This window comes from Vipera ursinii, assembly GCF_947247035.1.
Source record: "Vipera ursinii genome assembly, chromosome: 2".
Lineage (NCBI taxonomy): Eukaryota > Metazoa > Chordata > Lepidosauria > Squamata > Viperidae > Vipera > Vipera ursinii.
The window spans coordinates 107,706,403-107,728,169 of record NC_139513.1 but is presented as its reverse complement, the minus strand read 5'-3'; the positions used below and the strand labels follow the sequence as shown (position 1 = coordinate 107,728,169).

General features: G+C 39.0%; 1 protein-coding gene across 2 annotated transcripts in view; it reads right to left on the bottom strand.

Annotated features, from left to right (window-relative positions):
* The window catches only part of EVI5L (ecotropic viral integration site 5 like), a 55,149-nt gene extending 33,621 nt beyond the window's left edge, over window positions 1–21,528 (bottom strand). For both annotated transcript variants that reach the window (XM_083350920.1, XM_083350919.1), the window contains exons 1-4: window positions 21,316–21,528; window positions 8,254–8,480; window positions 2,228–2,417; window positions 1,422–1,646 (exon numbers count right to left, since the gene is read on the bottom strand). In XM_083350920.1, the coding sequence (XP_083207046.1) occupies window positions 1,422–1,646; window positions 2,228–2,417; window positions 8,254–8,435 (597 nt within the window). In that variant the 5' untranslated portion in view covers window positions 8,436–8,480; window positions 21,316–21,528. The remainder of the gene's footprint in view (window positions 1–1,421; window positions 1,647–2,227; window positions 2,418–8,253; window positions 8,481–21,315) is intronic.
* Window positions 21,529–21,767: the final 239 nt, after the last annotated feature.

Here is a 21,767-nt window from a genome sequence, read left to right as displayed (position 1 = left end):
CATTTGTTAAGTGAATCGCTGCAGTTGTTAAATTAGTAACTACGGCTGTTAAGCAAATCTCGCTTCCCCACTGACTTTGTCAGGTCACAAAAGGTGGTTACATGATCTGGGACACTGCAACCATCATAAATCTGAACTAGCTGCCAAACATCCGAATGTAAATCATGTGACCATGGGGATGCTGCAATGGTCATAAATGTGAGAAATGATTATAAGTCACTTTTTTCAGTGCCGTTGTAACCTCAAATGGTCACTGTTGTAAGTTGAGGACTACCTGTATTTCCAAGACTACTTATACTGATTTAGCATGAGAAACCTACAATACTACTATTGCTCATGAGAGACAATGATAAAGACAGGAACGAAAGAAAAAATAACTGTGGTAACAGAGGAGACTGTAAATATTCACAGATAGATTAGATATATGTATACATTAGTCACAACAAAGAAAGAAAAGTTCTGGTTGTTCTAAATAACTGTAATCAAAGGGGAGGTGACTTAATTCTGAATGGTAACCAGCACCAGTTATACACTGTGAATGTTGTTGAAGCTCATGGAATTAGTTATACATTGAGGTGTAAATGAAATATTGCCATGAAAATTCAAGAATCACATGGGAAAGGGCAACTAGTAAAAAGGAAATGTGACAGAGATCATGGAAAGAGTTTCACTAAAATAAATAGGTGTGTGTGTGTGTGTGTGTGTGTATGTGTGTGTCCCCCCACCACCACAGAAGGCCATTGGGTGACTCTGGGCCACCGGCCCTCTCTTAGCCCAGAATAGCTCAGAGTTATGAAAAATCAGAGAAGAAGGAGCTATTTCATCTATAGAAACCACTCAACTCATTAATTATCTAACCGTGAATATATAAAATCAAAATGAAATGGAGAGTGATAGGCCTTTAGAAATTTTCATCAGGCTTATTAGTTAAAAAAAAAGCCAAGGGACACACTGAGAGGGGATTCTGGGAATTTAAGTTCCAGCACTCTTGGAGGGCCCTACTTTTGAAAAGGCTAATTTTATAGTATGTCAGAGGCTGCAAAAGAAATATCAAAGAGACAAATCCGCCTCATTTGTAGTTGTTATACAACAATTTGATCTTCCTTGTATATACAGTCTTACAGGAAAAATAATTTATTAGCATAAGACTATTTTTTCAAATTAAATTCCAATACAGTTAACATGTAAAGCAGTTTTAGTATGATCTGCAAGGATAATTATTGACCAAGAAATATTATAAAAATCAATCGAGATGTTAAATGAAGAAAGCTGACATGCTAGATAACAAAAACTCATTTGATTTTAACTTAAGATGCTGAAGTTAATTTCATGAAATAGACCTCTAATTGCATATAAAGGGATATACGTTGTATGTAATTTTTTTTTTTGGGGGGTGGGGGGAAGTATTGTCTTCAACTTGCCTTCATAACATTGAAGAGAACCTCCTGGCCCAGACTGTCTTGCCCCTTGAAGAACTCATGTTCGGGGTATGTTCTGGCAATGTCTCTTCTGATTAACTTTTCACAAGGAGAAGACATTTTCAGCAATTCTGAGTATTGATTCTTCACAGGCATGTCTGTGGCACTGCACAAAAGCTGCCAAACAATTGCTCGGAAATGGTGAGGGATTCCTTTCCTTATGAGTTCCTAAGCAATGGAGAAAAAAGACTACAAGATGCTCTTGTGATACTATGCAAAGCTGGTTCCCCCCGTGTATTTTTTCTATAAATGGATATGGTCAATTTTAAACCCTTGACATAAACTAAGAGGAATACTGGGTACAACACTGTCACTGCATCCAAAATTACATCAAGAAATTATCTTAATAAGGAGTCTCCAAATTAAAGTTTTCATACTTATCCTGAGGTTCTTCTGGGATATTTGAATCCACAAAATAAACACTTAATACCTTAACCAACTGGCTTTTAGAAAACAATTTATTTCTTCTCTGGTTCCTGCCTTCAGCTTTAAAGAGTTCTTGCATCATCATTTAACATGCATTTGTTGTAAAGAGCCAGTATTCATGTAATACACTTTATTCTTACATAAAAAGAACTTTGTTTCTCACTGCCTTGCTTACCCAAGTCCATAACTATAATGCAGAAATATACAATCAAAAAAGTAATTATTGGATAAGATGCAAGTATACCAAATATAACAAACATAAACTTGTCTACAAAATCATATAAAAACACATCTACCACTAGAGAGGCAATTACTTTCCTCACCTTGAGTAACTTCTCTTTTCTTTTCCGCCATTCTTCCCATTCATTGACAATCCTTCCCCATAAGATCCAGGTATCCTCTTCAAGATGGCTCAGATTGGATGATGCAGAAGAACTGGATACCAAAGACGACCCACTATTCCTTCGTGAGCCATTCATAGAGCGTAATGACTTTGAATCAGCTTCCAAAAGCCTTGAAAAATGTAAAAAAAAAAGTTGTCTCCTTACAATTACATAACTAGGTTAGAATGCAACAAATGCTCTTGAGCATAATGAAACTTCCACATAAACAAGCTTCTTCAAACATTTCAACTAAGAGGCATTATGACACTTGTAGAGATTAAGATTGTCAATCAACATGTTGAACATTCTCCTGTAATGTTGCATATTCATCAGAAACTCTTCCATCTCTGAAGAGGAATGGAAGGATACATGCATACATTTGTAATTTATGCAAATTATTCTGTTTGAGGCCCAGAATAGAGAGAATATGACAGAACATGGCATACTTCTTAGTTGTAAAAGAATTTTAATATATATTTAAAATCAAGGATATAAAGAAACCTTTCTATCTTTAGAATGCATTCTGGTTTTACCAGTTCAGATGAAGGGAAACTGAATGGAAACAATACAGGAGAAAAAAAATTGCTTTATTGTTAGCTGATTAATATCTTGGCTGTTGTATGTATTTATTTTTGGTTGTTTTTATTATTTAATTGGTTTTAGCAGTTTTATAGTTTTAGAATTCTAAGTCATTCAGTCACTTGACTGAAATTGAATAAATAAAATTAAAACAAACAGAACTCAGTTATTTTTTACCAATTGTTTTCAATTCCATTTTGTATAAGGTTGTACCATGTACCAGTCTGAAAGGGTTCACCTTTTAGCCAAATTTTGTACATTTATAGTCAAGAACAGTATGTACAGTACTATACTTCAATAAGTAATCTTATTCACAGCAATATGAATTCAGATTCTCACGACTTTCATCATATAAGATTTCTCACTACAATTAAGCATTTGATGTTACATTGCTACATGATCATATAGCAATCAAATAAGTTAACAGAAATAAGCTAACCGAAGGGATGTATACTCTTTTACGTGTTTTAAGCAACTGTCAAATCCAGCCATACTAATTAACTGAAGGTAAACTCAAACTAGGATTCCCACTAATAGCTGACTTGGTACTGGATCTGGATCTACCTAAGCCAAATTCTATCCTTAGTTTGGATGGAGCTTGAGCAACATTAATATACAAAATGTAAAATAAAATATTAAGAAATAGGTAGCCATTCATCCATCCATCCCCACTCCTTTCATGTCTGATTTAGCATTTATGCTTTAACATCTATCTCATGTGAATTACAATAATTGATACAAGGGAAAACATTTAATTTCTTTGGAACACGTAACATTTGATTTTGTGGATGAGAAGTAGTCAATCCTTTCTGAAATATTCCCAAAATGCACCTCTGGCTATCTTTCGATATTCTGGAGGAATTGAAGCTGAACATAATAGAAAGCTCAAGGAGACTACAAAATGACTTTTAATCATTAATAAGAATGTTCTTTCCCTACACAGAGATTGTTCTATATGATTAAAGTTAATTACTAAATGAAATGGCTTGTTTTAAATGGGAGGGCTGACCTGTATGTGTTAGCAAAACTTAGCTGAACATCAGTAGGTCGGTGGGGGTGTTTTCTCTCTAAAATATGCCATTCTGGATTGCAGGTATAGTACCAGAGATGGGGTTGAGGTGCAGCTACTGAATCTCTGGCAGCATACAAACTAAGTCCAGTTTTTGTCCCATAGCAACCGCAATCTGATCTGATACTGTGTGATGTTGATATCAGGACCATGGATAAATCACTCCTGTCAGCCTCACTAAGTAGCCCAAACCAAGAAAACTTCTATTGAGACTGGGTACAATAATAGAATCTTCCAAGTCTGAATATGCTGTGCCCTAAATTAGGAAAATGTCTGCCTTAGCCACTTACAAATACTATCTTGTTGCTATGAACTTAAAATATTTCAACCTCTTTTCCCTAATGATTTCTGCATACCTTCATCAAGGCCATCTTCCTTACTTGCTACAACTCTCCTTTAGCCTTGGGGATTCGCTACAGCTATTCACCACTGTACAAACGGAGGGCCTGTTTGATTTGATTTGTTCCAGGCAACTGATTAGTATGCAAGCATTCCAGAGGAAATGCCCTGGTTTTGTTGAAGCTTGGTTGCATGACCTTAGGTGTAGCCTGGAATGACGGAGCAACAACAGCCTTAAATTGGATGACATCTGTGGAGCCCCTGTGGTTTCGGACCCTGAAGTACTCCTTGGTTTTCAGAAGTACTCCAGGAGATGAAAGGACACAAGTCATATACCTTGAGCAAAGATTGAATCCAACCAAGCAGATGAGAACATGGTTTGCCTTGTACCATTAAAAGTGGGAAAGCTTTATTCCTTTGCTCCTACTGAATCTGCAGAGACTGAGTAGCAGCCCTGTTGGATAACTAGTTCCTTCTTGGTAAAGAGGGGCCAAGGGAGCCCTTGTGAGTATTATTCTAGGCATCTGACAGATCAAGTTACTCAAATTTGCTTAGAGGTGAACTCTGGCTGGAGAAGTCCTGTGGAACTGACAGAGACATTGGAGGCGGGGGGAATGGTTCCATTTGTTCTGAAAGAAGCAGTGATCTATGTCTTTCTCAAGAAGCCCTCTTTGTATTCAACCATATTGGATACTTTTTGTCCAGTTTCCAATCTTCCCTTTTTAGGAAGTAGAGTACGTGAATCTATCCAGTTGGGTTTCAGGTCGGGCTGTATTACTCAGATGGCATTGATCATACTAGATGGCTAATGATGAAATGGGGATCCATCCTGATCCTTTCTGATTCTCTTGGAAGCTTTAAGTATTGACAATGCCATTGATTGCGGTATTATTCTGCACTGGCTCAGGAAACTGAAAAGGGTAGGGCAGAGTTCTGCAGTGGTTCTCCTTTGGAAGTCAGTTCAAGTTGTTGTAAATGGGGAAAGGAGAGGTCTAGTCCTGGACCTTTGATATGTGGGGTACCACAGGGCTCAACACTGTTCTGTTCCTATTCATCATTTACACAAAGCCACTAAGTGAAATTATCCATTGCCATGGGGTGAGGTATCCTCAGAATTGATGATATTCAGGTATATATATCTGGTCCATGCTATACAAGTATTGCCATCAAGCTTTTTAAACCAGTGCTGGAGGCTGTGAAAGACTGGCTGGAAAGAACAGGATGCAACTCAATGTTAGCAAGACTGAATGACTGTGGGTTTTTGGGTCCTTTGGAACTGCAGAACTTCCATCTTTGGTTCTGGATGGGGTAGCACTCCCTAGAAAGAGCTGCTGCACAACTGAAAGTCATGCAGTGGTGCATAGAATTTTAGGCACATCAACATTCACCAATATAATATCACTGGTACATACATTGCCCTGGCTCCTGGGTGCAATTCAAGATACTGGTTATCACCTTTACAACCCTACACGAGACATAGCCAGGTTACTGCTCATCTCCAAAGGTTTCAGCCCATCTTACCAGCAGAGCCACTGCTGCCTGTAAAGCTCCTTTGTTCAAAAAGGTTTGGACTGTCCCCAAAAGGCAAAATAGTGCCTGTGGCAATCTCCTTGCTTTGTATATACGATTCATTCAGCAACAAAATACTGTTAAGTGTTTAACAGAGGGATTCCCAGGAACACCTACTGAATTCTGAGTGAAGGAGTCTATGTTATCCTTTGGTGTAATCCATTTTTCTACTCTTTTTTCACCAACAGACACACTGAGCAGACACGCTGGACACAGCCACAGAGGGCCATAGGTGGCTCCAACTTTGAAGGAGAGAGAACAGCGAGAATACCAAGAACTGGAGGGGAAGAGAGAAGGGGAACCAACGCGCTAGGCCCAGGCAAGAGTAATTTGGAAAAACAGCAAGAGTCTTGAGGGACTAGAGCAGGGGTAGGCAACCTCGGCTCTTTTATGACTCATGGACTTCAACTCCCAGAATTCCTGAGTCAGCATCTGACTCAGGAATTCTGGGAGTTGAAGTCCATGAGTCATAAAAGAGCCGAGGTTGCCTACCCCTGGACTAGAGGGATGAAGAGCAAGGAGGAAAGAAAGGAGGTCTGATTCAACAGCAGCACACCCAGCCTGCCACTTCGTTATCATCTCCCTGGCAAACGAGCACATTCTCTAGCACCCCTGCTGGTACACACATCATTGCTTGAGAGATATAGGCCCTCCTGTTCCTCATTCTCTCCCACATATGCCCTCACATCCTTGAGGTTTTCAGGATCTTTCTACTCAGGGAGCAGAAGTTGAATTCATCTATCTCCCCTCTCTTTTCATCTCTACTCCTTCCACAATATTCATTTGACATAAGCAAGCACGTGCGGTTGGCGTTCAGAGCGAACTGGCTTTTGAAACTTACATTTGTTGCCATACGTACAACTTGCATACCTGCTTGTGGCAGCCCTGCCTATCAGGTCTGCTGGGGGAGGGGATGATCCAGGTCCACCTTCTGAGACAATGTCTGATGGCAGTTGCCATTGCTCGCAGGATGCCACATGGTGCTTTGGGCTGGCAAGAAGCACCATGTGGCACCCTGCCGCGAGGAATGGCAACAGCGTGAAGCGCCATGTGGCGTCCTGTTGCGAGCAATGGCAACGGCGTGGGAGGCCTGGCTGCGGCAGTCCTACCAGTAAGGTAAGTGGGCAGGCAGGGGGCGTGCTCTTTCTGTGCCAGGCCAGCCCCCAGCTCCTCGGTGGGAAGGGTGCCGAGGTGGGGGCAGCCAGGCTGACCCTCCTCTGGCCAGAGTGGGGAGCCTTTGTCCCACGGAGGCCACCTTTGTAGGTGGGCAGGCCTGCCTGAGAGATGAGTGGGGAGGTGGCAGCCCAGGACTAAAGTGGCAGGTGGAGCTCCAGAGGCTTGGGGAGGGAGGATGGTGAAGCTGGAGGGCATCCTGCCATCAGCACCCATGCCGGCTGCCCCTTCCTCATGGAGCTGGACACCTTGCCACACCACCACCCAGATGCCCTTGCTTCCCTCAGGAATTGCATTTCTTTCCTCACCTGACTTCCCGCCACTTGCTGTTTCTCCTCCTCCGCTACCACATGCAAGGAAACAAAAGAAGTTTGCAGGGAGGAAAAAAAGGTCAATCAATCAATTCCAACCTCATGAGATTTTTTTTTCTCAAGAAATTGGAACTGACCTTTTTCCCCCCCCCCACAAATTTTCATTTCCTTGCGTGGGGCAGTGGTGGATCGTGAAGGAGAAACGGCGTAGATGGGGGAAGCATTTGGGTGGTGGTATGGCAAGCTCTCCAGTTCCACAGGGAAGGGGTAGCTGGCACGGGTGCTGATGGCAGGATGCCCGCCCGCTTCACCACCTTCCCTCCCCAAGCCTCTGGCGCTCCACCTGCCGGTTTGGTCAGCCTGGCTGCCCCAACCTCGGCACCCTTCCCACTGCCGCCCAACAGGGCTGCCCCGGGGCTGCAGGGGCTGGCCTGGCATAGTAAGGGACGCACCCCGCCCACATTGGTACCGTACCTGGTCCGCCACACTCTAACCGCTGTGAAGCTTCTCTACCCCATGCACAAGCCCCACCCCACCTGCTCATGGCCTACTGGTACTGGCAAAAAGTAATCCCTCCCCAAAAGTAAATCCTAGTGCTTACTTCAGAGCCCAAAAGAAAGTAAGACAGGGTAGAATAAAGATTGTTGATATTGAAGCCAATATTTTTTTTACGCCCAATAACAATATTTTCAGATAGAGGGAAGAATCAGAATTTTTTGTTATCTATGATTGTCTTCCACTGGTTGATAAATATCTATTTAGTATTTGTACATTAATGCTTCAAGAAATACTGTATTTAACCTGTGTGTTTACAGGGGCCATCCAGTAAAACTGGAACATCTGGCAAACACTTAAACATTAAACTATTTATATCCTCTGGCTTTCAGTCAGTATCAGAGCAGTACTGGAACTTCAGGATGTCCTACCTGTTTTGTTCTTCCAACTTGGCTAAGAGCTCCAACTCATCTGGGCTCAAGTTCTCGGAATCAGAAGTAGGGGAACATGCAGGCATGGAGTTGACAGAAGAAAGTGCTTCATGGGAAGAAGAGTCAGGGCTGACCGCTGGACTTGCCATCTCCAGCAATTTGAGAGTAACAGGAATGTTCATTTAGAAAGTATTCGGAGACAGTGATCAGGAAAGTTAAGGAATCACCTGTAAAAGATAACAGGCTACATAAAACAGCAGTAGTTTTCTCCCTTCTACTTTATAACTGATGCCAAAATAAGCTGTTCACAAGATTGGATCATAATCTTTGTAGTTCAAGACTGAATTGCTATTACGGAGCAAATCAGAAAGAAACAGTATAACTAATAACCAAGGGTTCTGCCTTTCTTTTTACATTTATTTTGTGAAGAAGCATTTCTTTTCAGATAATCATTTGGATTTCCCATTAATCCTTAGAAACATTTGGCTGCAAAAATTGTACAATTCAGAGGAAGTGAACTGCTTTTCCAAAGACAAGCCTCTATAATTTGAAGTCAATACAGTCACAAACTGTATCCTTACCAAACACTCAGGATAGCTCACTGTATTTTTCGGCAAAATTAATATTATGAATATTCTACAGGTCTTCTTCAATATAGTCCATATATAGTCACTTTCTGCTTGTAGCTAAACTAAAAAATTAACAAAAGTAAAAACTAGTTTCTAATATATAATGTAATAATTAATATATTTTATTTATTTATTTATTTAATTAGTTTTCTATACCGCCCTATTCCCGAAGGACTCTGGGCGGTTTACAGGGCAGCATATAAAAGACAATATAAAAAGATAATATAAAATTAAAATGAATTAAATTAATTAAAGCCCAACAATTAAAACAATATTAAAAAGCTAAAACCCCTTCAGTCCAGGCCTGATAGATCGAAAAGCCAGGTTTTCAGGTCCCGGCGAAATGAACGCAGATCGGGGGCGGTCCGGAGTTCCACAGGTAAATCATTCCAAAGGGCAGGCGCGCCCACAGAAAATGCCCTCCCTCTGGGGATCACCCGCCGGCACTCCCTAACCGGCGGCATATAATATAAATACTAGATCAATAAAATTATAACTGAAAATTATATAAGAACAACAGGAGCAATTTGGAGATACTGCTGCTGCTTGAAACTAAGACAGCTAAAGGACCACATCATAAACGTAGATTACATTTGTCTTTCACAGCTCTGTTTCATACTCTCCTGACTTTAATCAGACTGAAAAAAGCTTCCTCTGTTGTGGAGTTTTGATGCAGAATGCTTGTTTGAAGAAGTCTGCCAAACACTACTTTGTGAAACCACTGCTCCCAGATTGTTTCTCCCCACCCTATCAGATAAGGCAGACTAGGTATGCTCCGGATGGTGAAGCAGTATCCCCTGGTGGACCCCAGGAAGCATGCCTTCTCTGTCAGGGTGCTTTCCTCATGGACCAACCTCCTAATGAGATACAGAGAATCTCAACCTTGTTGGCCTTCCAGAGGGCTGTGAAGACCTGATTTCTTCTTCCTAGACCTAGGCCTTATGGTCAGGATGTTAATGGAGTACTGGCATGGTTAGGGCTACATTTGATATATATGTGATTTTTTTGGGGTGGCCTTAACCCAGTTTCTTTTTAATAAGTTTCTACCATTTGATTGTTCTTCTGTTTCCGTTCATCATCCAGACTTTTCTAGGTAGACAGCTATATATATATATTTGCTAAATAAATAAATAAATGAATACAGACTTTTCGATTTGTTCAAGCCTTGTAAATAATTAATTTTACTTGGTGTTTACCTTATTTGTTTTGTTGAATTGGTTGGTCATTTGGTGGCTTTTGCTATGTGTCATGCAGTGATTCTGCTTTAGGTAACTCAAAACAGTACCCTTACATTTTACAATGCCTTACAGATGCTTAGCTCTCTTAGTTTTAGAGAAATCTGTTCCTTTGTTAAACATTTCCTTAGCTGCCCAGTATCACCACACTGACATCCAGGCACTCTCCTGTACTTACAGGCATACTGCTCCACCAAAAAAAGAAGCAAGGGGACATGAAGGTCTAGCTGGTGTGCAATGCAGAAAAAACGCAAACTAGGTTATCTAACTTAGTGATCCCCCACCTTTCCTGCTCTGCGTATGGGGATGGTTTTGTGCACGCACACCGCTTTCACAAACACAGCTTCATGCATGCTCATCCACCACTTCCGTGGCCCGGATTCCAGTGGGCTGTGCCCAGCACCAGGGTTTGGGGACCCCTGATCTTACTCATTGCACATAAATTTATTGAAATTAAGCATTCGGTATTATTCCTTTTCAGTCACACAACTGTTATGAAGAGGCCAACTTCCTAACACATAAAATACAGAGAACATTTACTTCATAACTCTCGTAAATCCTTAGACCCATAAGTAGACTTAAGCACATAAATCGAGTAGTTTGGAACAACTATCAATAGTTCTGATATAAGATATGATGAAAATTTATCTTTTATTTTTCTATATAAAGATAAAATGATTTATACAAACATTTGATGGTGAGGATGTCTGAAAAAAATAAATCCACACAGCAGTGTTTTTAAACACTGATTAATATTCTGCTTTTCCTTCAAGTTGGTATAAATAATTCCCACACCTCCAATATGGGGCCGATTTCCTACTCATAACTTAATACCTGAACCATTACACCACCCTGGCTCTCAATGATGTTAAAAGAAGCATTATTTTAATAAACATTAATTAGTTTATACTTAAAACATCTTCTATTTTTTAAAAATTCTGCTCAAATCATGAACAGTAGTCTCTAATTTTATATCCCAGAACCTTATATTGTCTCTTGATTTTTATAAATTATAATTTCAATGCAACAGTGCATTTATTCTAAAAGCTGTCAAAGAAATACAGTAGCCAAGTGTTTTCTCATACAACTGATGTTACTGCAATTTTTTTCTGATACCAGAACAGATAAACAGTGTTGAGGCGAAACAGAAAACTGATTAAACTTTAAAAGAAAAGCAATTATAAACTTAGACAAGACCTACCAGGTATTCTAAAGAAAACCAAAAATGAACTATTTAAAGCAATTTTTTCCAGTGTAATGTATTGCCTTAAATATCTGATACTGAGAAACAAGCAAGAGAAAAAAGATATCTGTTAACTATGTATTTGTCAATAGCTATTAAAAGTGCCATGGACTACAAGAATCAACAGGTCCTGGAGGAAATAAAATTCCCTCCTTGGGGCAATAATCAGCAAGGAGAAACTCAATATATATGGCGCATATGATGCAAAAAGATAATGGACTAGAAAAAAAATTACACTTGGCAGGATTGATGGAAGAAAGGAAAAAATTACAGACATGGTAAATGGAGATGATTCAGTGAAATAATAGCCTTGGAAGATTTACCAATTGTTGCTAAGGATAGACTGAGATGGTAAACTTTTGTCTATACAAACATCAAATAAGTGGCCCATGATTCAATAGCACCTAACAACTAACTAAGTGGATTTATAGAGAATTACTGAAAGGCTACTATTATCACCTCCTTGCACCCTCAGGGTGTCATCCAGGAGAACTGTTTCAAGTGGCTGAGCATATTGGAACTGGAAAGGAAAGTGATTTTTTTTATTAGAGATGGGATGAATTTGTGTAGCACCTCAAAGAGAAAATCACAAGAAGTGACTTTTAACTGAAGGTTACATCATGTACACTATGTACATATTGTATGTGTGTGCTTGTGTGTGTCTGTATGTTATATGTACATTATGTACGATTTGTACATGAAGAGCTTGTGCACCAGAGACAAATTCCTTGTGTCCAATCACACTTAGCAGAAAAATCTAAGCAGAACAAAATGCTTGAATCAATACATTTCATAATTTATAATCTCAATAGGCAATCTGTTTATCTGATTATAGGTACTGTAGCAAAAAGGGGTTGACGGGGGTTCAGGAAAATGTAATATCATTATGCTAGGTGTTTTGAGGCAGGCAGTAATTAAACTTCCTTTGAAAAAAAATCATTGTGGATCCCAAACAGAGAATTGTTGTCTGGTGATTCATATTGCTTTTGAGCAGATTTCTGAATGTTAACAACTTGAGATATATTCCTGGCAATACAGAGATATACGGTAAGTAAAATTGTTATGGTCTAGAGCAGGGGTAGGCAACCTCGTCTCTTTTATGACTCATGGACTTCAACTCCCAGAATTCCTGAGTCAGCTATGCTGACTCAGGAATTCTGGGAGTTGAAGTCCATGAGTCATAAAAGAGACGAGGTTGCCTACCCCTGGTCTAGAGGAAACTAAAACATAGGAGATATACGTGACACTAGATAATTGTTTTATTTATTTTTGATGTTATTAGTTTACATTGTTCCTTGTGATCTCTTCCTTTGTTAATATACAATGAATAAATATATAGTGAAATTTTGCATTACAAAACTCAATTAAATGTGGTACAGGGCAAACACTTAGGGGGAAAAATTCAAATAATTTTAATATAAAGAGTTAAGCTGCTGTACAGAATTTATAGGACCTGATCAAACTGCCTTTCTGCAGAACTTACACTTTTATAAGGTATTTCAGATCAACCTAATTCCACCCTGCTAATATTGTTGTTGTTGTTATAAAAAAATGTTTAGGGGCAAAGGGATAGGGTACAAATCATGTAAATTAAAATCAAATGAAGAACAGTGACAACTGAGAAATGCAGTTAAAAAGACAAAAAATGCCAGTGAATTGACAATTGCTGTTTCAAACCCTTTTTAGTTTCAAAAGTAGGTCTCCCGCTAGAACCTAGTACCTCTTAATCTCCCAGTCTGGCCTCCCTCATAATGATAGAATTTAAGAAATTAGAGGCACAGGTTAAATTAGACAAAGCTATCAGATGGGATGATGGTATTTCTGTTGAACTTTTCAAAATTAATATTCACTGATGGGCAGTAATTTTACCAGCCTTTTTTTTCTGCCATTGATTTCTTTGCTGTAATTTCAAGTCTGACAATTACTATCACCAGTTCCCAGGTATAATAAAGGCTTCTGTGAAGACCTTAGCAATTATCATTTCATTAATCTGCTGAATGTAACCAGCAAACTACATTCAAGAAATTTTTGTTTTGCAGTTGGCTAAGAAAAACCCACGAACCTGCTAGTGTTAGAACTGGCAAGTCTAACATTGACCACTGCCTGAATTTCAACAGAATTCAGAAAAATACTGTGCCAACCGCCATGAGGCCTTTCATGCTGCCTTTATTGATCTTGAATTTGTCTTTGAGCCCATCCCAAATGACAGACTAGAAAAAGCTAGAAATTTCAGTCTTAGATCAAAGGCTTTATTTTCAGATTTGAAAACTACACAAAGAGAGTTTTCTTAAGGTTGGTTGAAATGCTTAAGGACATTTAACACAAAACATCTCTGAAAATAAGTGAATGAAAGACTTATTATAAAGTATTTATTTCTCTAGAAGCCACAATCTTACAAAGCAGATTGTCTAATTGACTTAAGCTGATATATTGTCCATAAGGTCTAGCTTTCTTTGCTCTGTATGATCAACATCACTCCAGGCATAAAGTTTTGCTGGAATCAAAATCAAAAGTTGCAGCCTTTTTTTCATTTCTTATGGCGTCTGTTATATATACAAAAGTCAAAGAGTTTATAAAACATGTCCGTAGAATACTGATAAACAATTACATTAGCAGAACTGGTGTTGTGCAATCAGAAATGCAACTAAAATTTTCATCCCATCCTATTTTTAGTGATTTGTTCTCAAGGCACTAAAGTGACTTTTCTTTAATCTTTTTAAAAATCTGTTTAAATATCATACCCTCTGCAATTATGCAAGGTAAATTCGATGGTATCCTATGAGACATGCTTTTCTTGATCTGCAGAGCCAACGGCATGTGAACTATGCAAGGACTCCCAAATTTACTCACAACACCTCTTTCTAACGAAATGCCCATGTAGAAAACCTTTGTGTTAAATATCTTAGATTTAAGATGACAAGATTTGTCTCTGGAACTTGGACCTTAGGTCACAAATAGAGGTGCTACAAAAGTGTGTCTCTTTGTTTAGACCAGGGGTCAGCAACCTGAAACAGTGAAAGAGCCACTCGAACCGGTTCCCTCACAAAAGGAAAAACTGGGAGCCGCAAAAAATGTGTGCACATGCGCGTATATGTGCGCATGCGCAGAACAGGGTTTGAAGAGTGGAGCCAAGGCGAGATATGCACCTACCCTGCATATTTGAATTGATTGAACTTTTTTAGTCCCACTTTTTTTTTTGGACTGCACATGGCAGAGGAATGGGAGCCGTAGGAGACGGCTGAAAGAGCTGCATGCGGCTCCGGAGCCGCAGGTTGCAGACCTGTGGTTTAGACTTAACTTCATGATTGTCTATTTTTCAACTCCTTTCTCTTTTTCCATTTCAAAGCTTGTGCCTGTACCTTTATGCATTCTTTTTATCATCTATATATTTCATTGAATTAAGTAAACTGAATCTACATTTTATTTATTTATTTATTTTTATTTATTTAGTTATATTTATATACCGCCCTATTCCCTGAGGACTCAGGGCGGTTTACAGGGAATTAAAAATCCAAAATACAAAAATTAAGAACCAAATTAAAAAATATTAAATTAACCCTGTAGTCAGTTAAAAAGAACCCCAAATTAAAAATTCCTCCTCAGTCTGGGCCCGAGAGCTCGAAGAGCCAGGTCTTCAGGCCCCGGCGGAATGATCGAAGGTCGGGGGCATTTTAATGTTGGTAATGTAAATTCTTAATGTAATGTAATGTATAATCTAGAGAGCTATTGGTCTAGTGATTAAGGCTAGAAACTAGGACATTGAGTTTTAGTCCTGCCTTAAGCATGAAAGCTGGCAAGGTGACTTTGGGCCAGTCACTTTCACTCAGCCTATGACATCAGGCTTGGGCAACAAGCCAGTCCGTCAAATCCTGTTGCAACCAATGAATGAATATTCGGTTGATCCCCCAAAACCAACCCTGCACTTGGGGGAAAAAAAGAAAAAAGAAAGATCTGCTGACAGATCAAATGCGAAAAAAATGTGTCATTGTTCCAATATATACAAACCTGACTATAAGAGCTGCATTTTGCAACATTCTGTTCAAGGGCCTCTTTGTTGCATTAAAACCAAGAAATAAATATATTTATCTCTCTATAGGTAAAGGTAAAGGTTCCCCCGCACATGCGTGCTAGTCGTTTCCAATTCTAGGGGCCGGTGCTCATCTCCGTTTGAAAGCCGAAGAGCCAGCGCTTGTCCGAGGACGTCTCCGTGGTCATGTGGCCGGCATGACTAGACGCCAAAGGCGCACAGAAAGGCGCTGTTACCTTCCCACCGTAGTGGTCCCTATTTTTCTACTTGCATTTTTACGTGCTTTCGAACTGCTAGGTTGGCAGAAGCTGGGACGAGCAACAGGCGCTCACTCTGTTACGCGGCACTCGGAATTCGACCCGCCAAACTGCCAACCTTCTGATCGACAAGCTCAGCGTCCTAACCCACGTGACTTATATTAGTGACCTTTATTCAAGAAATCTACATATTCAGTTTTAATACTGTTTCATTTCACAATAGTTGTTCCCGTTTGTAGATAAAGTCATAAAATTAGGACTAGAAAAAAAACCATTTTTAAAATGCCAACAAATTATCTAGTCATTTTATCGCTGACAACACCTTGCATTTCTCTCTAAAATCTTTGATACAATCACTTCCAGAAGTCAAAAATCAGTACATACCACTGACACGCTTTCACACTAGAACAGTTATAACTAGCCACTAGAGTCAGATGTTTATATTTCTTAAAATTGTCTCCCATGCAGAGAGGTTCTTTTCTATTATATCAAGGAAGTAAAAAGTAAAGTACGTGAGGGCTGGTATACTTAGAAGCATTGTACTTAATTTTTGTGTATTATTAATATTAGAGCAGAGGATCAGAGGAATCCTCATTAGAAGAATAGGGAAATATATCCTTATCAGGCTTTCATCGCATTCCCCTTTTATACATTTCAATCTTTAATACCGGTATATATATCTACATTTTCTTGGAGCATCCCAGAGAAAGCAGAACGGGCTTGCTGGCTCCCAAACAGTGAAATCATTTTGTGGCTAGACAAGAAGTCTGACTAATAGAGAAAATTTTCATTAACATTATTAGTCAGTCCTTTCTGATCTAATTATGTCACAACAAAACTGCTGTTTATCATGGTATTTGTGTGAAATCCAAAAAGTAAAATTTATAAAGCAAATCCAAGATCCAATATTTGCTCAACTGTATTGCTCGGTTAAGAGCAACTCCCGTGAAAAAATGCAGGATGAAAAAAAAAGAAATAGTATGAAGGTCTTACGACTGAAAAAGATAAATTTCATATGCATAAGATCTCATCCTCTTATAACCCTGTTTTCAGCAGATTTCAGTGAAGCACCTGAGAATCATAAACAAGGTCTACAATATTACACAATGGATTCTGAATGTGGATTTTGAGCCTGTGGATCTGGTTTTTGTTTTGCCATTATTAAGCAATTAGAGTATGTGGGGATTTGATTTTCTTTTTTAGGATCCAAGTAAGCATAATTTAAATAATAGTATTGAACAACATTAATTTTGTTGTAATAGACTAAATAATCATATCCCCAAGCTGTAATAATAAGTTATTTTTAACAGAAGGAAATCCAATTCAAATACTAGTACTATTTAACTACAAATAGTCATGTAACAATTGTGACTAAGGTGGATCACCATATAAAACATTTCTCCCTTAAAAGTTATTGAAAAGCAGGCATTTTCTTAATTCATAAAGACTATGAAGTCAACAGGGTGACCTTGGGCCAGCCACTCTCTCTTAGCCCAATCTATCTCAAAGTGCTGTTTCTATAGGGGAACAAGATGCAGGAGTATTTAGTATGTTCATTACCTTGGGCTATATATAAAAAGGTGAGATAAAAATCTAATAATAACATAGAGATGAATTGGAACCAATTTCTATTCGGCTGTTGTTTTTAGACTAGTGAGACTTCAGACAAGTAACAGAAAACATGAGACAATATAGGAAGCATATGGTCAATATTGGAAATAAAACCTCGCATTTTATATTGTGGAATTTGAATTTATTTTCCTAAAATGCTTGTTTATCAGAGACATATCATGCTTCACAAAAGATCTCTGATTTAATTTTCAGTTCAACGTGAGCAATGAATTTAGTAATAAATAGGTTAAATATTAAATTTTAAGTATTTCTGAAGACAGATTCCAAGTAATCATTCACTCTTGCACTAGTGAATTATAGCGGAGGCTAGAAAGCAATGTTTTTTACACCAGCAGTTCTCAAATTGGGTGCATGGACTATTGAGAAACCATGAATGATCCTCAGAGAGGTTATGAACCAGACGCAAAACAACATTAACATAAACAAAACCATTCTTTTTTTTCAATTTCTTTCCCATTACTTTGAAAAACATATTTGGGGAAATTTTGTATTTAGGTCTAATTAAATTATTGTTTTGGAGTAAAACAAAGGCATTGTTTTACTCCAAAATATAGAATACAATAGAATACACTGAATACACTGCCATGTTATGATGTCTTAAATTGTTTCCTAATAAGTGTTAAAGAAAAAGTAGTCCGCCATTATGAATATGTGAATATTAAAGAAAAACTGTAGATTTTTCAAAAGCTCACTGATTTTTTTTAATGCCAAACTAATATTTTATACTTATGGGTACTTGAAGTTAAGGTGGCAAGGAAATACCATTTATTTACAGTTTAACATAAATTGTGCATATAAATTTGTATTTTCCTGAAGAAGTATGTGTGTCCATAGCTTTCATTAGATTCTCAGAAGGATCTGTGAATACAGAAAGGTTAAAAAACTCTGGTTTACATCATAACTAGCTCAGATATAAGACAATTCTACCATTAAAAAAAATTAAGCTAAGGATTTCTAAGTAAAATAGAGGTGAAGAAATCCTGATCGATGATTGTTTTCAATAATCATCCACTACATTGGTAGCCATCTGACAAAGATTTTTACAGATAGTTAACCATGTCCCGCAACCAGAATTATAATTCTTTTCAATAGTTGTTTTTCAGTGTATGCCACTGAACAAGTCTATACCCATGAATAGATCAATTCTTCTTTCTTTTGACAGACGTTGTTTGGAAACAGTTCCCCTTTGTTTGGGCTTCAACTAGCTAAAAGCAAATGTCTATTAATATTAGAAAGATTCCTGCTAGTCTTTGATGGTAGGGTACCTCAGTGTTCAATTTCTGTTAAAAAGTTTAAGTATCCTTCAAGTTACACTCAACTTCTGTAACTCTCTGGGCATGATTATGATGTTTTCCTGGTAGTAATATAAGAGTGCTTTGCTCTTTTCAAAAACTTTTCAAGTTCAGTTTACAACTTGAATATTTTTACGACTTTTCATCTAAAGCTGCAAATTTATATTCAATAGATTTGGTTGTAGATAAAGAATCTCCGAGGAATGAATTAGTACAGGAACAAGGCAATTCACAACCAAATGATGCTGTAAGCATCCCATTTTCAGCCATGAAAGCTGCTTGAATCTTTATACAAAGACTGAATAGAAGATATTACAATTTAATATTTCCAAAATCAACTGTTAGTATTTAGATATGTAATAAGTTTCATTTTCACATGCGTCTCCATTTAAAGGAATATTCATACATTAGACCATGCATGTACAACACCATTTATTTCAATTGAGCTTGAACTTTTTTATAAATTATTAAAATATACTATCAATCATCTTCACTTAGTAAAACGTGAAATAGCATGTTTTATAAACACTGTTTTCAACCATTACAAAATGCAGAGGTCATCATAACATACCATGGTTAAAAATGGCCAGATGTAGTTTGTGTGTTTGGACAAATGCTTAACTGTAGATTAGCCATGTTGTCACTTGTAGCAAGAAACAGCAAGAACTAACAACAGTAAAATATAAGGTAGAATTATTTTAGGTTTACATTTGGTCCTCTTACACTATTATTATTCCCAAATGACGCTCTCCAGAATCAAAGTCATGCTCAACTATGAAATGTGGCTACAGTTTGACACATTACATTTTGTGTACAATCTTATATCAAACCAATAAAAACGTTGAGGCTTCATTTCTGGGGGGGTTTAAAACTTCATAGCCCACTACATACAAGTATTAACCAGACCAATCCCTGCTTCACTTTCACCAGCCAAATTCAAGAACATACTGCCAATTCCTGAACCCAATTCCTAATCATTCTTTTAAAGGATTCAATCAAAATCTTTCAAACTAAGATAAACTTTATTGTCATTTTTTAATGTGGGCAAAACAGCACACATCAAAAATGAAATTTAGTTGCCCGTTCTCAAAGTGAAACACATACATGGCACACACCTAAAACATACTATATACAACATATGTATAGACCCACACCCCTACATATACATAATATTAAAACTATGATTTCTCATTTGGAAAAAAATAACTATAGCAAATAATCTTCTCTGTATTGATCATTTTGCACAAATTATTGGCATTAACACTAAAGTCAAATGTGTGTGGTAATCTTTGAACAAAAAGGAGGTGGTAATATGTTGTACAAAAATTGTATCAAGAGAACAAATGTCTTGGATTTCTTCTATCTTGTTTCCTAAAACTAATTTCAGTAAAAACATATTAATAACTAGACAATGTATAAGCATCTATTTTGAGTGTAGCACCAACCTAAAATTAGTGTTCACAAAACCTTTGAAACTGAATTTAATAAAGACTAAAATCAAAATATTTCTTCAGATCAAAATATTGCAGCAATTTTAGCCTACAGAATTCAAGAAGTGATATTTTTCTCCCATTAGACGTAAGAATTTGGCTGCTTGATGAGAGTACATCTTCTCTTAACCACAAGAACCCAATAACATTTTCCTAAAAGTGGTCAACAATAAAATCTTAATAACAAAGAAGATAGCTTTCCCTATTCTTGGATAGGAGAGAAGATTCCTCTGTCCACTCATTTCAAAGGAAAACAAAAGGAACTAAAATTGCAATACTAAATGTAAAAAATTGTAAATGCCGAACATTTTTAGGTAAAAAAAAATAATAAAGGTTCTTAATGCAACTAAACTTGTGTTGATCCACACAGGCACTCACGGAGGAATGTAAAATGTTAGATCCAACCAAAGGTTAGAGACCAATGGTATGTTCATATACATCCCAAGCAGGATATATGAGCATAACAGCACCTTTTTGCTTATGCTTCCTATTCAAGGACCTGAGTATGAGAGGTAAAATACTGAGATAATCTTATTTTCCACAAACAGGCTTAAACCTGGGATCAATAGGACGCGCCTTATCTACCCTCCAACCTTTCTTAGGTCCCAATGCTCAATTAGAAAAGAGCTTTAAGGGTATGTGCAGAAAGTAAATGAACACGGTGGAGCAACACCGTTTGCATTCAGAGTGCAGGATGATTATCATAATTACTGACCTAACTAGCCGGGGGTGGGGGGGGGGGAAGAGAAATGCTAACCATTTCCGAGTTGGCCGAGAGCAGGAAATGAGAAATCCCTCCTTTAGGGGTGGCCGAGGCCCCCTCTTGAGGACTGGGGGATTCCTGGGTACGGCAGAGCACGGCTTGTCCTCCTTCGGGGTGGGAAAATGATCTACTGGGAGAAAAGCCTGGCTTTCCCCCCCCCCCCCCAACCCTCTCTCTCTCTCTCTCCAGGGAAAACTCCCAAGCGAGGCGTGGAAAGCGATCTCGACAATCGGGAGGTCCCAATCCGGGCAGGCCAAATCCCCCCCTCCGAGACAAACCGAGGCCCTACCCTCGGGGCTGAAAGCAGGGCAAGAGTTAACGGGCTCCCCCCGAAGGAGGTTTGCTCCACGGGGAGAGAAGGGATGGAAACGGCGGCTGAAGGAGGAAAGCCTTTCGCCCTCTTTGCAGCAAGGCATTCCTGCGCTAGTCAGCTGGGAGGGAAGGGGTGGTGGTGGTAGCGGGGCGGGGAAAGCCTAGCGCCCTCACTCTCCTACCTGCGCGGCCGGCGTTGCCATTTCGGCTCCTTCTCTCCTCAAGGAGGCGGGGGTCCTAAGCCACCGGGCCTGACCTCCACGACCACCGCCTCCCTCGCTACCGGCGCGGTAGGGAGAACCGCGCCAGTGACCGCAGCGGCCATGGAGGAGCCGGAGCTGCCGCGGAGAGCGGCGGAAAAAGACCAACCACCGGCGCCGCCGCCGCCACCTCCCGCGGCAATCCCAATTCACTCCCCTATTGATGGGCAGCGAACTCCGCCCTCCTTTGCTCCGACTGGCCAATGAGGATCCGGGCCCCTGCCTCTCGGTTCCCTCCTACCTGGCCACATTCTCCAATAGGGATTCAGCTTTCGCCAAGGCACCGGATCCTGGTCCCGCCCCCCCTCTAGATGCCTCCGTTCACTGAGCAAAGCCAAGGAGGTTTTAAGGCGCTTGCGGCCCCCAGGCTCGGC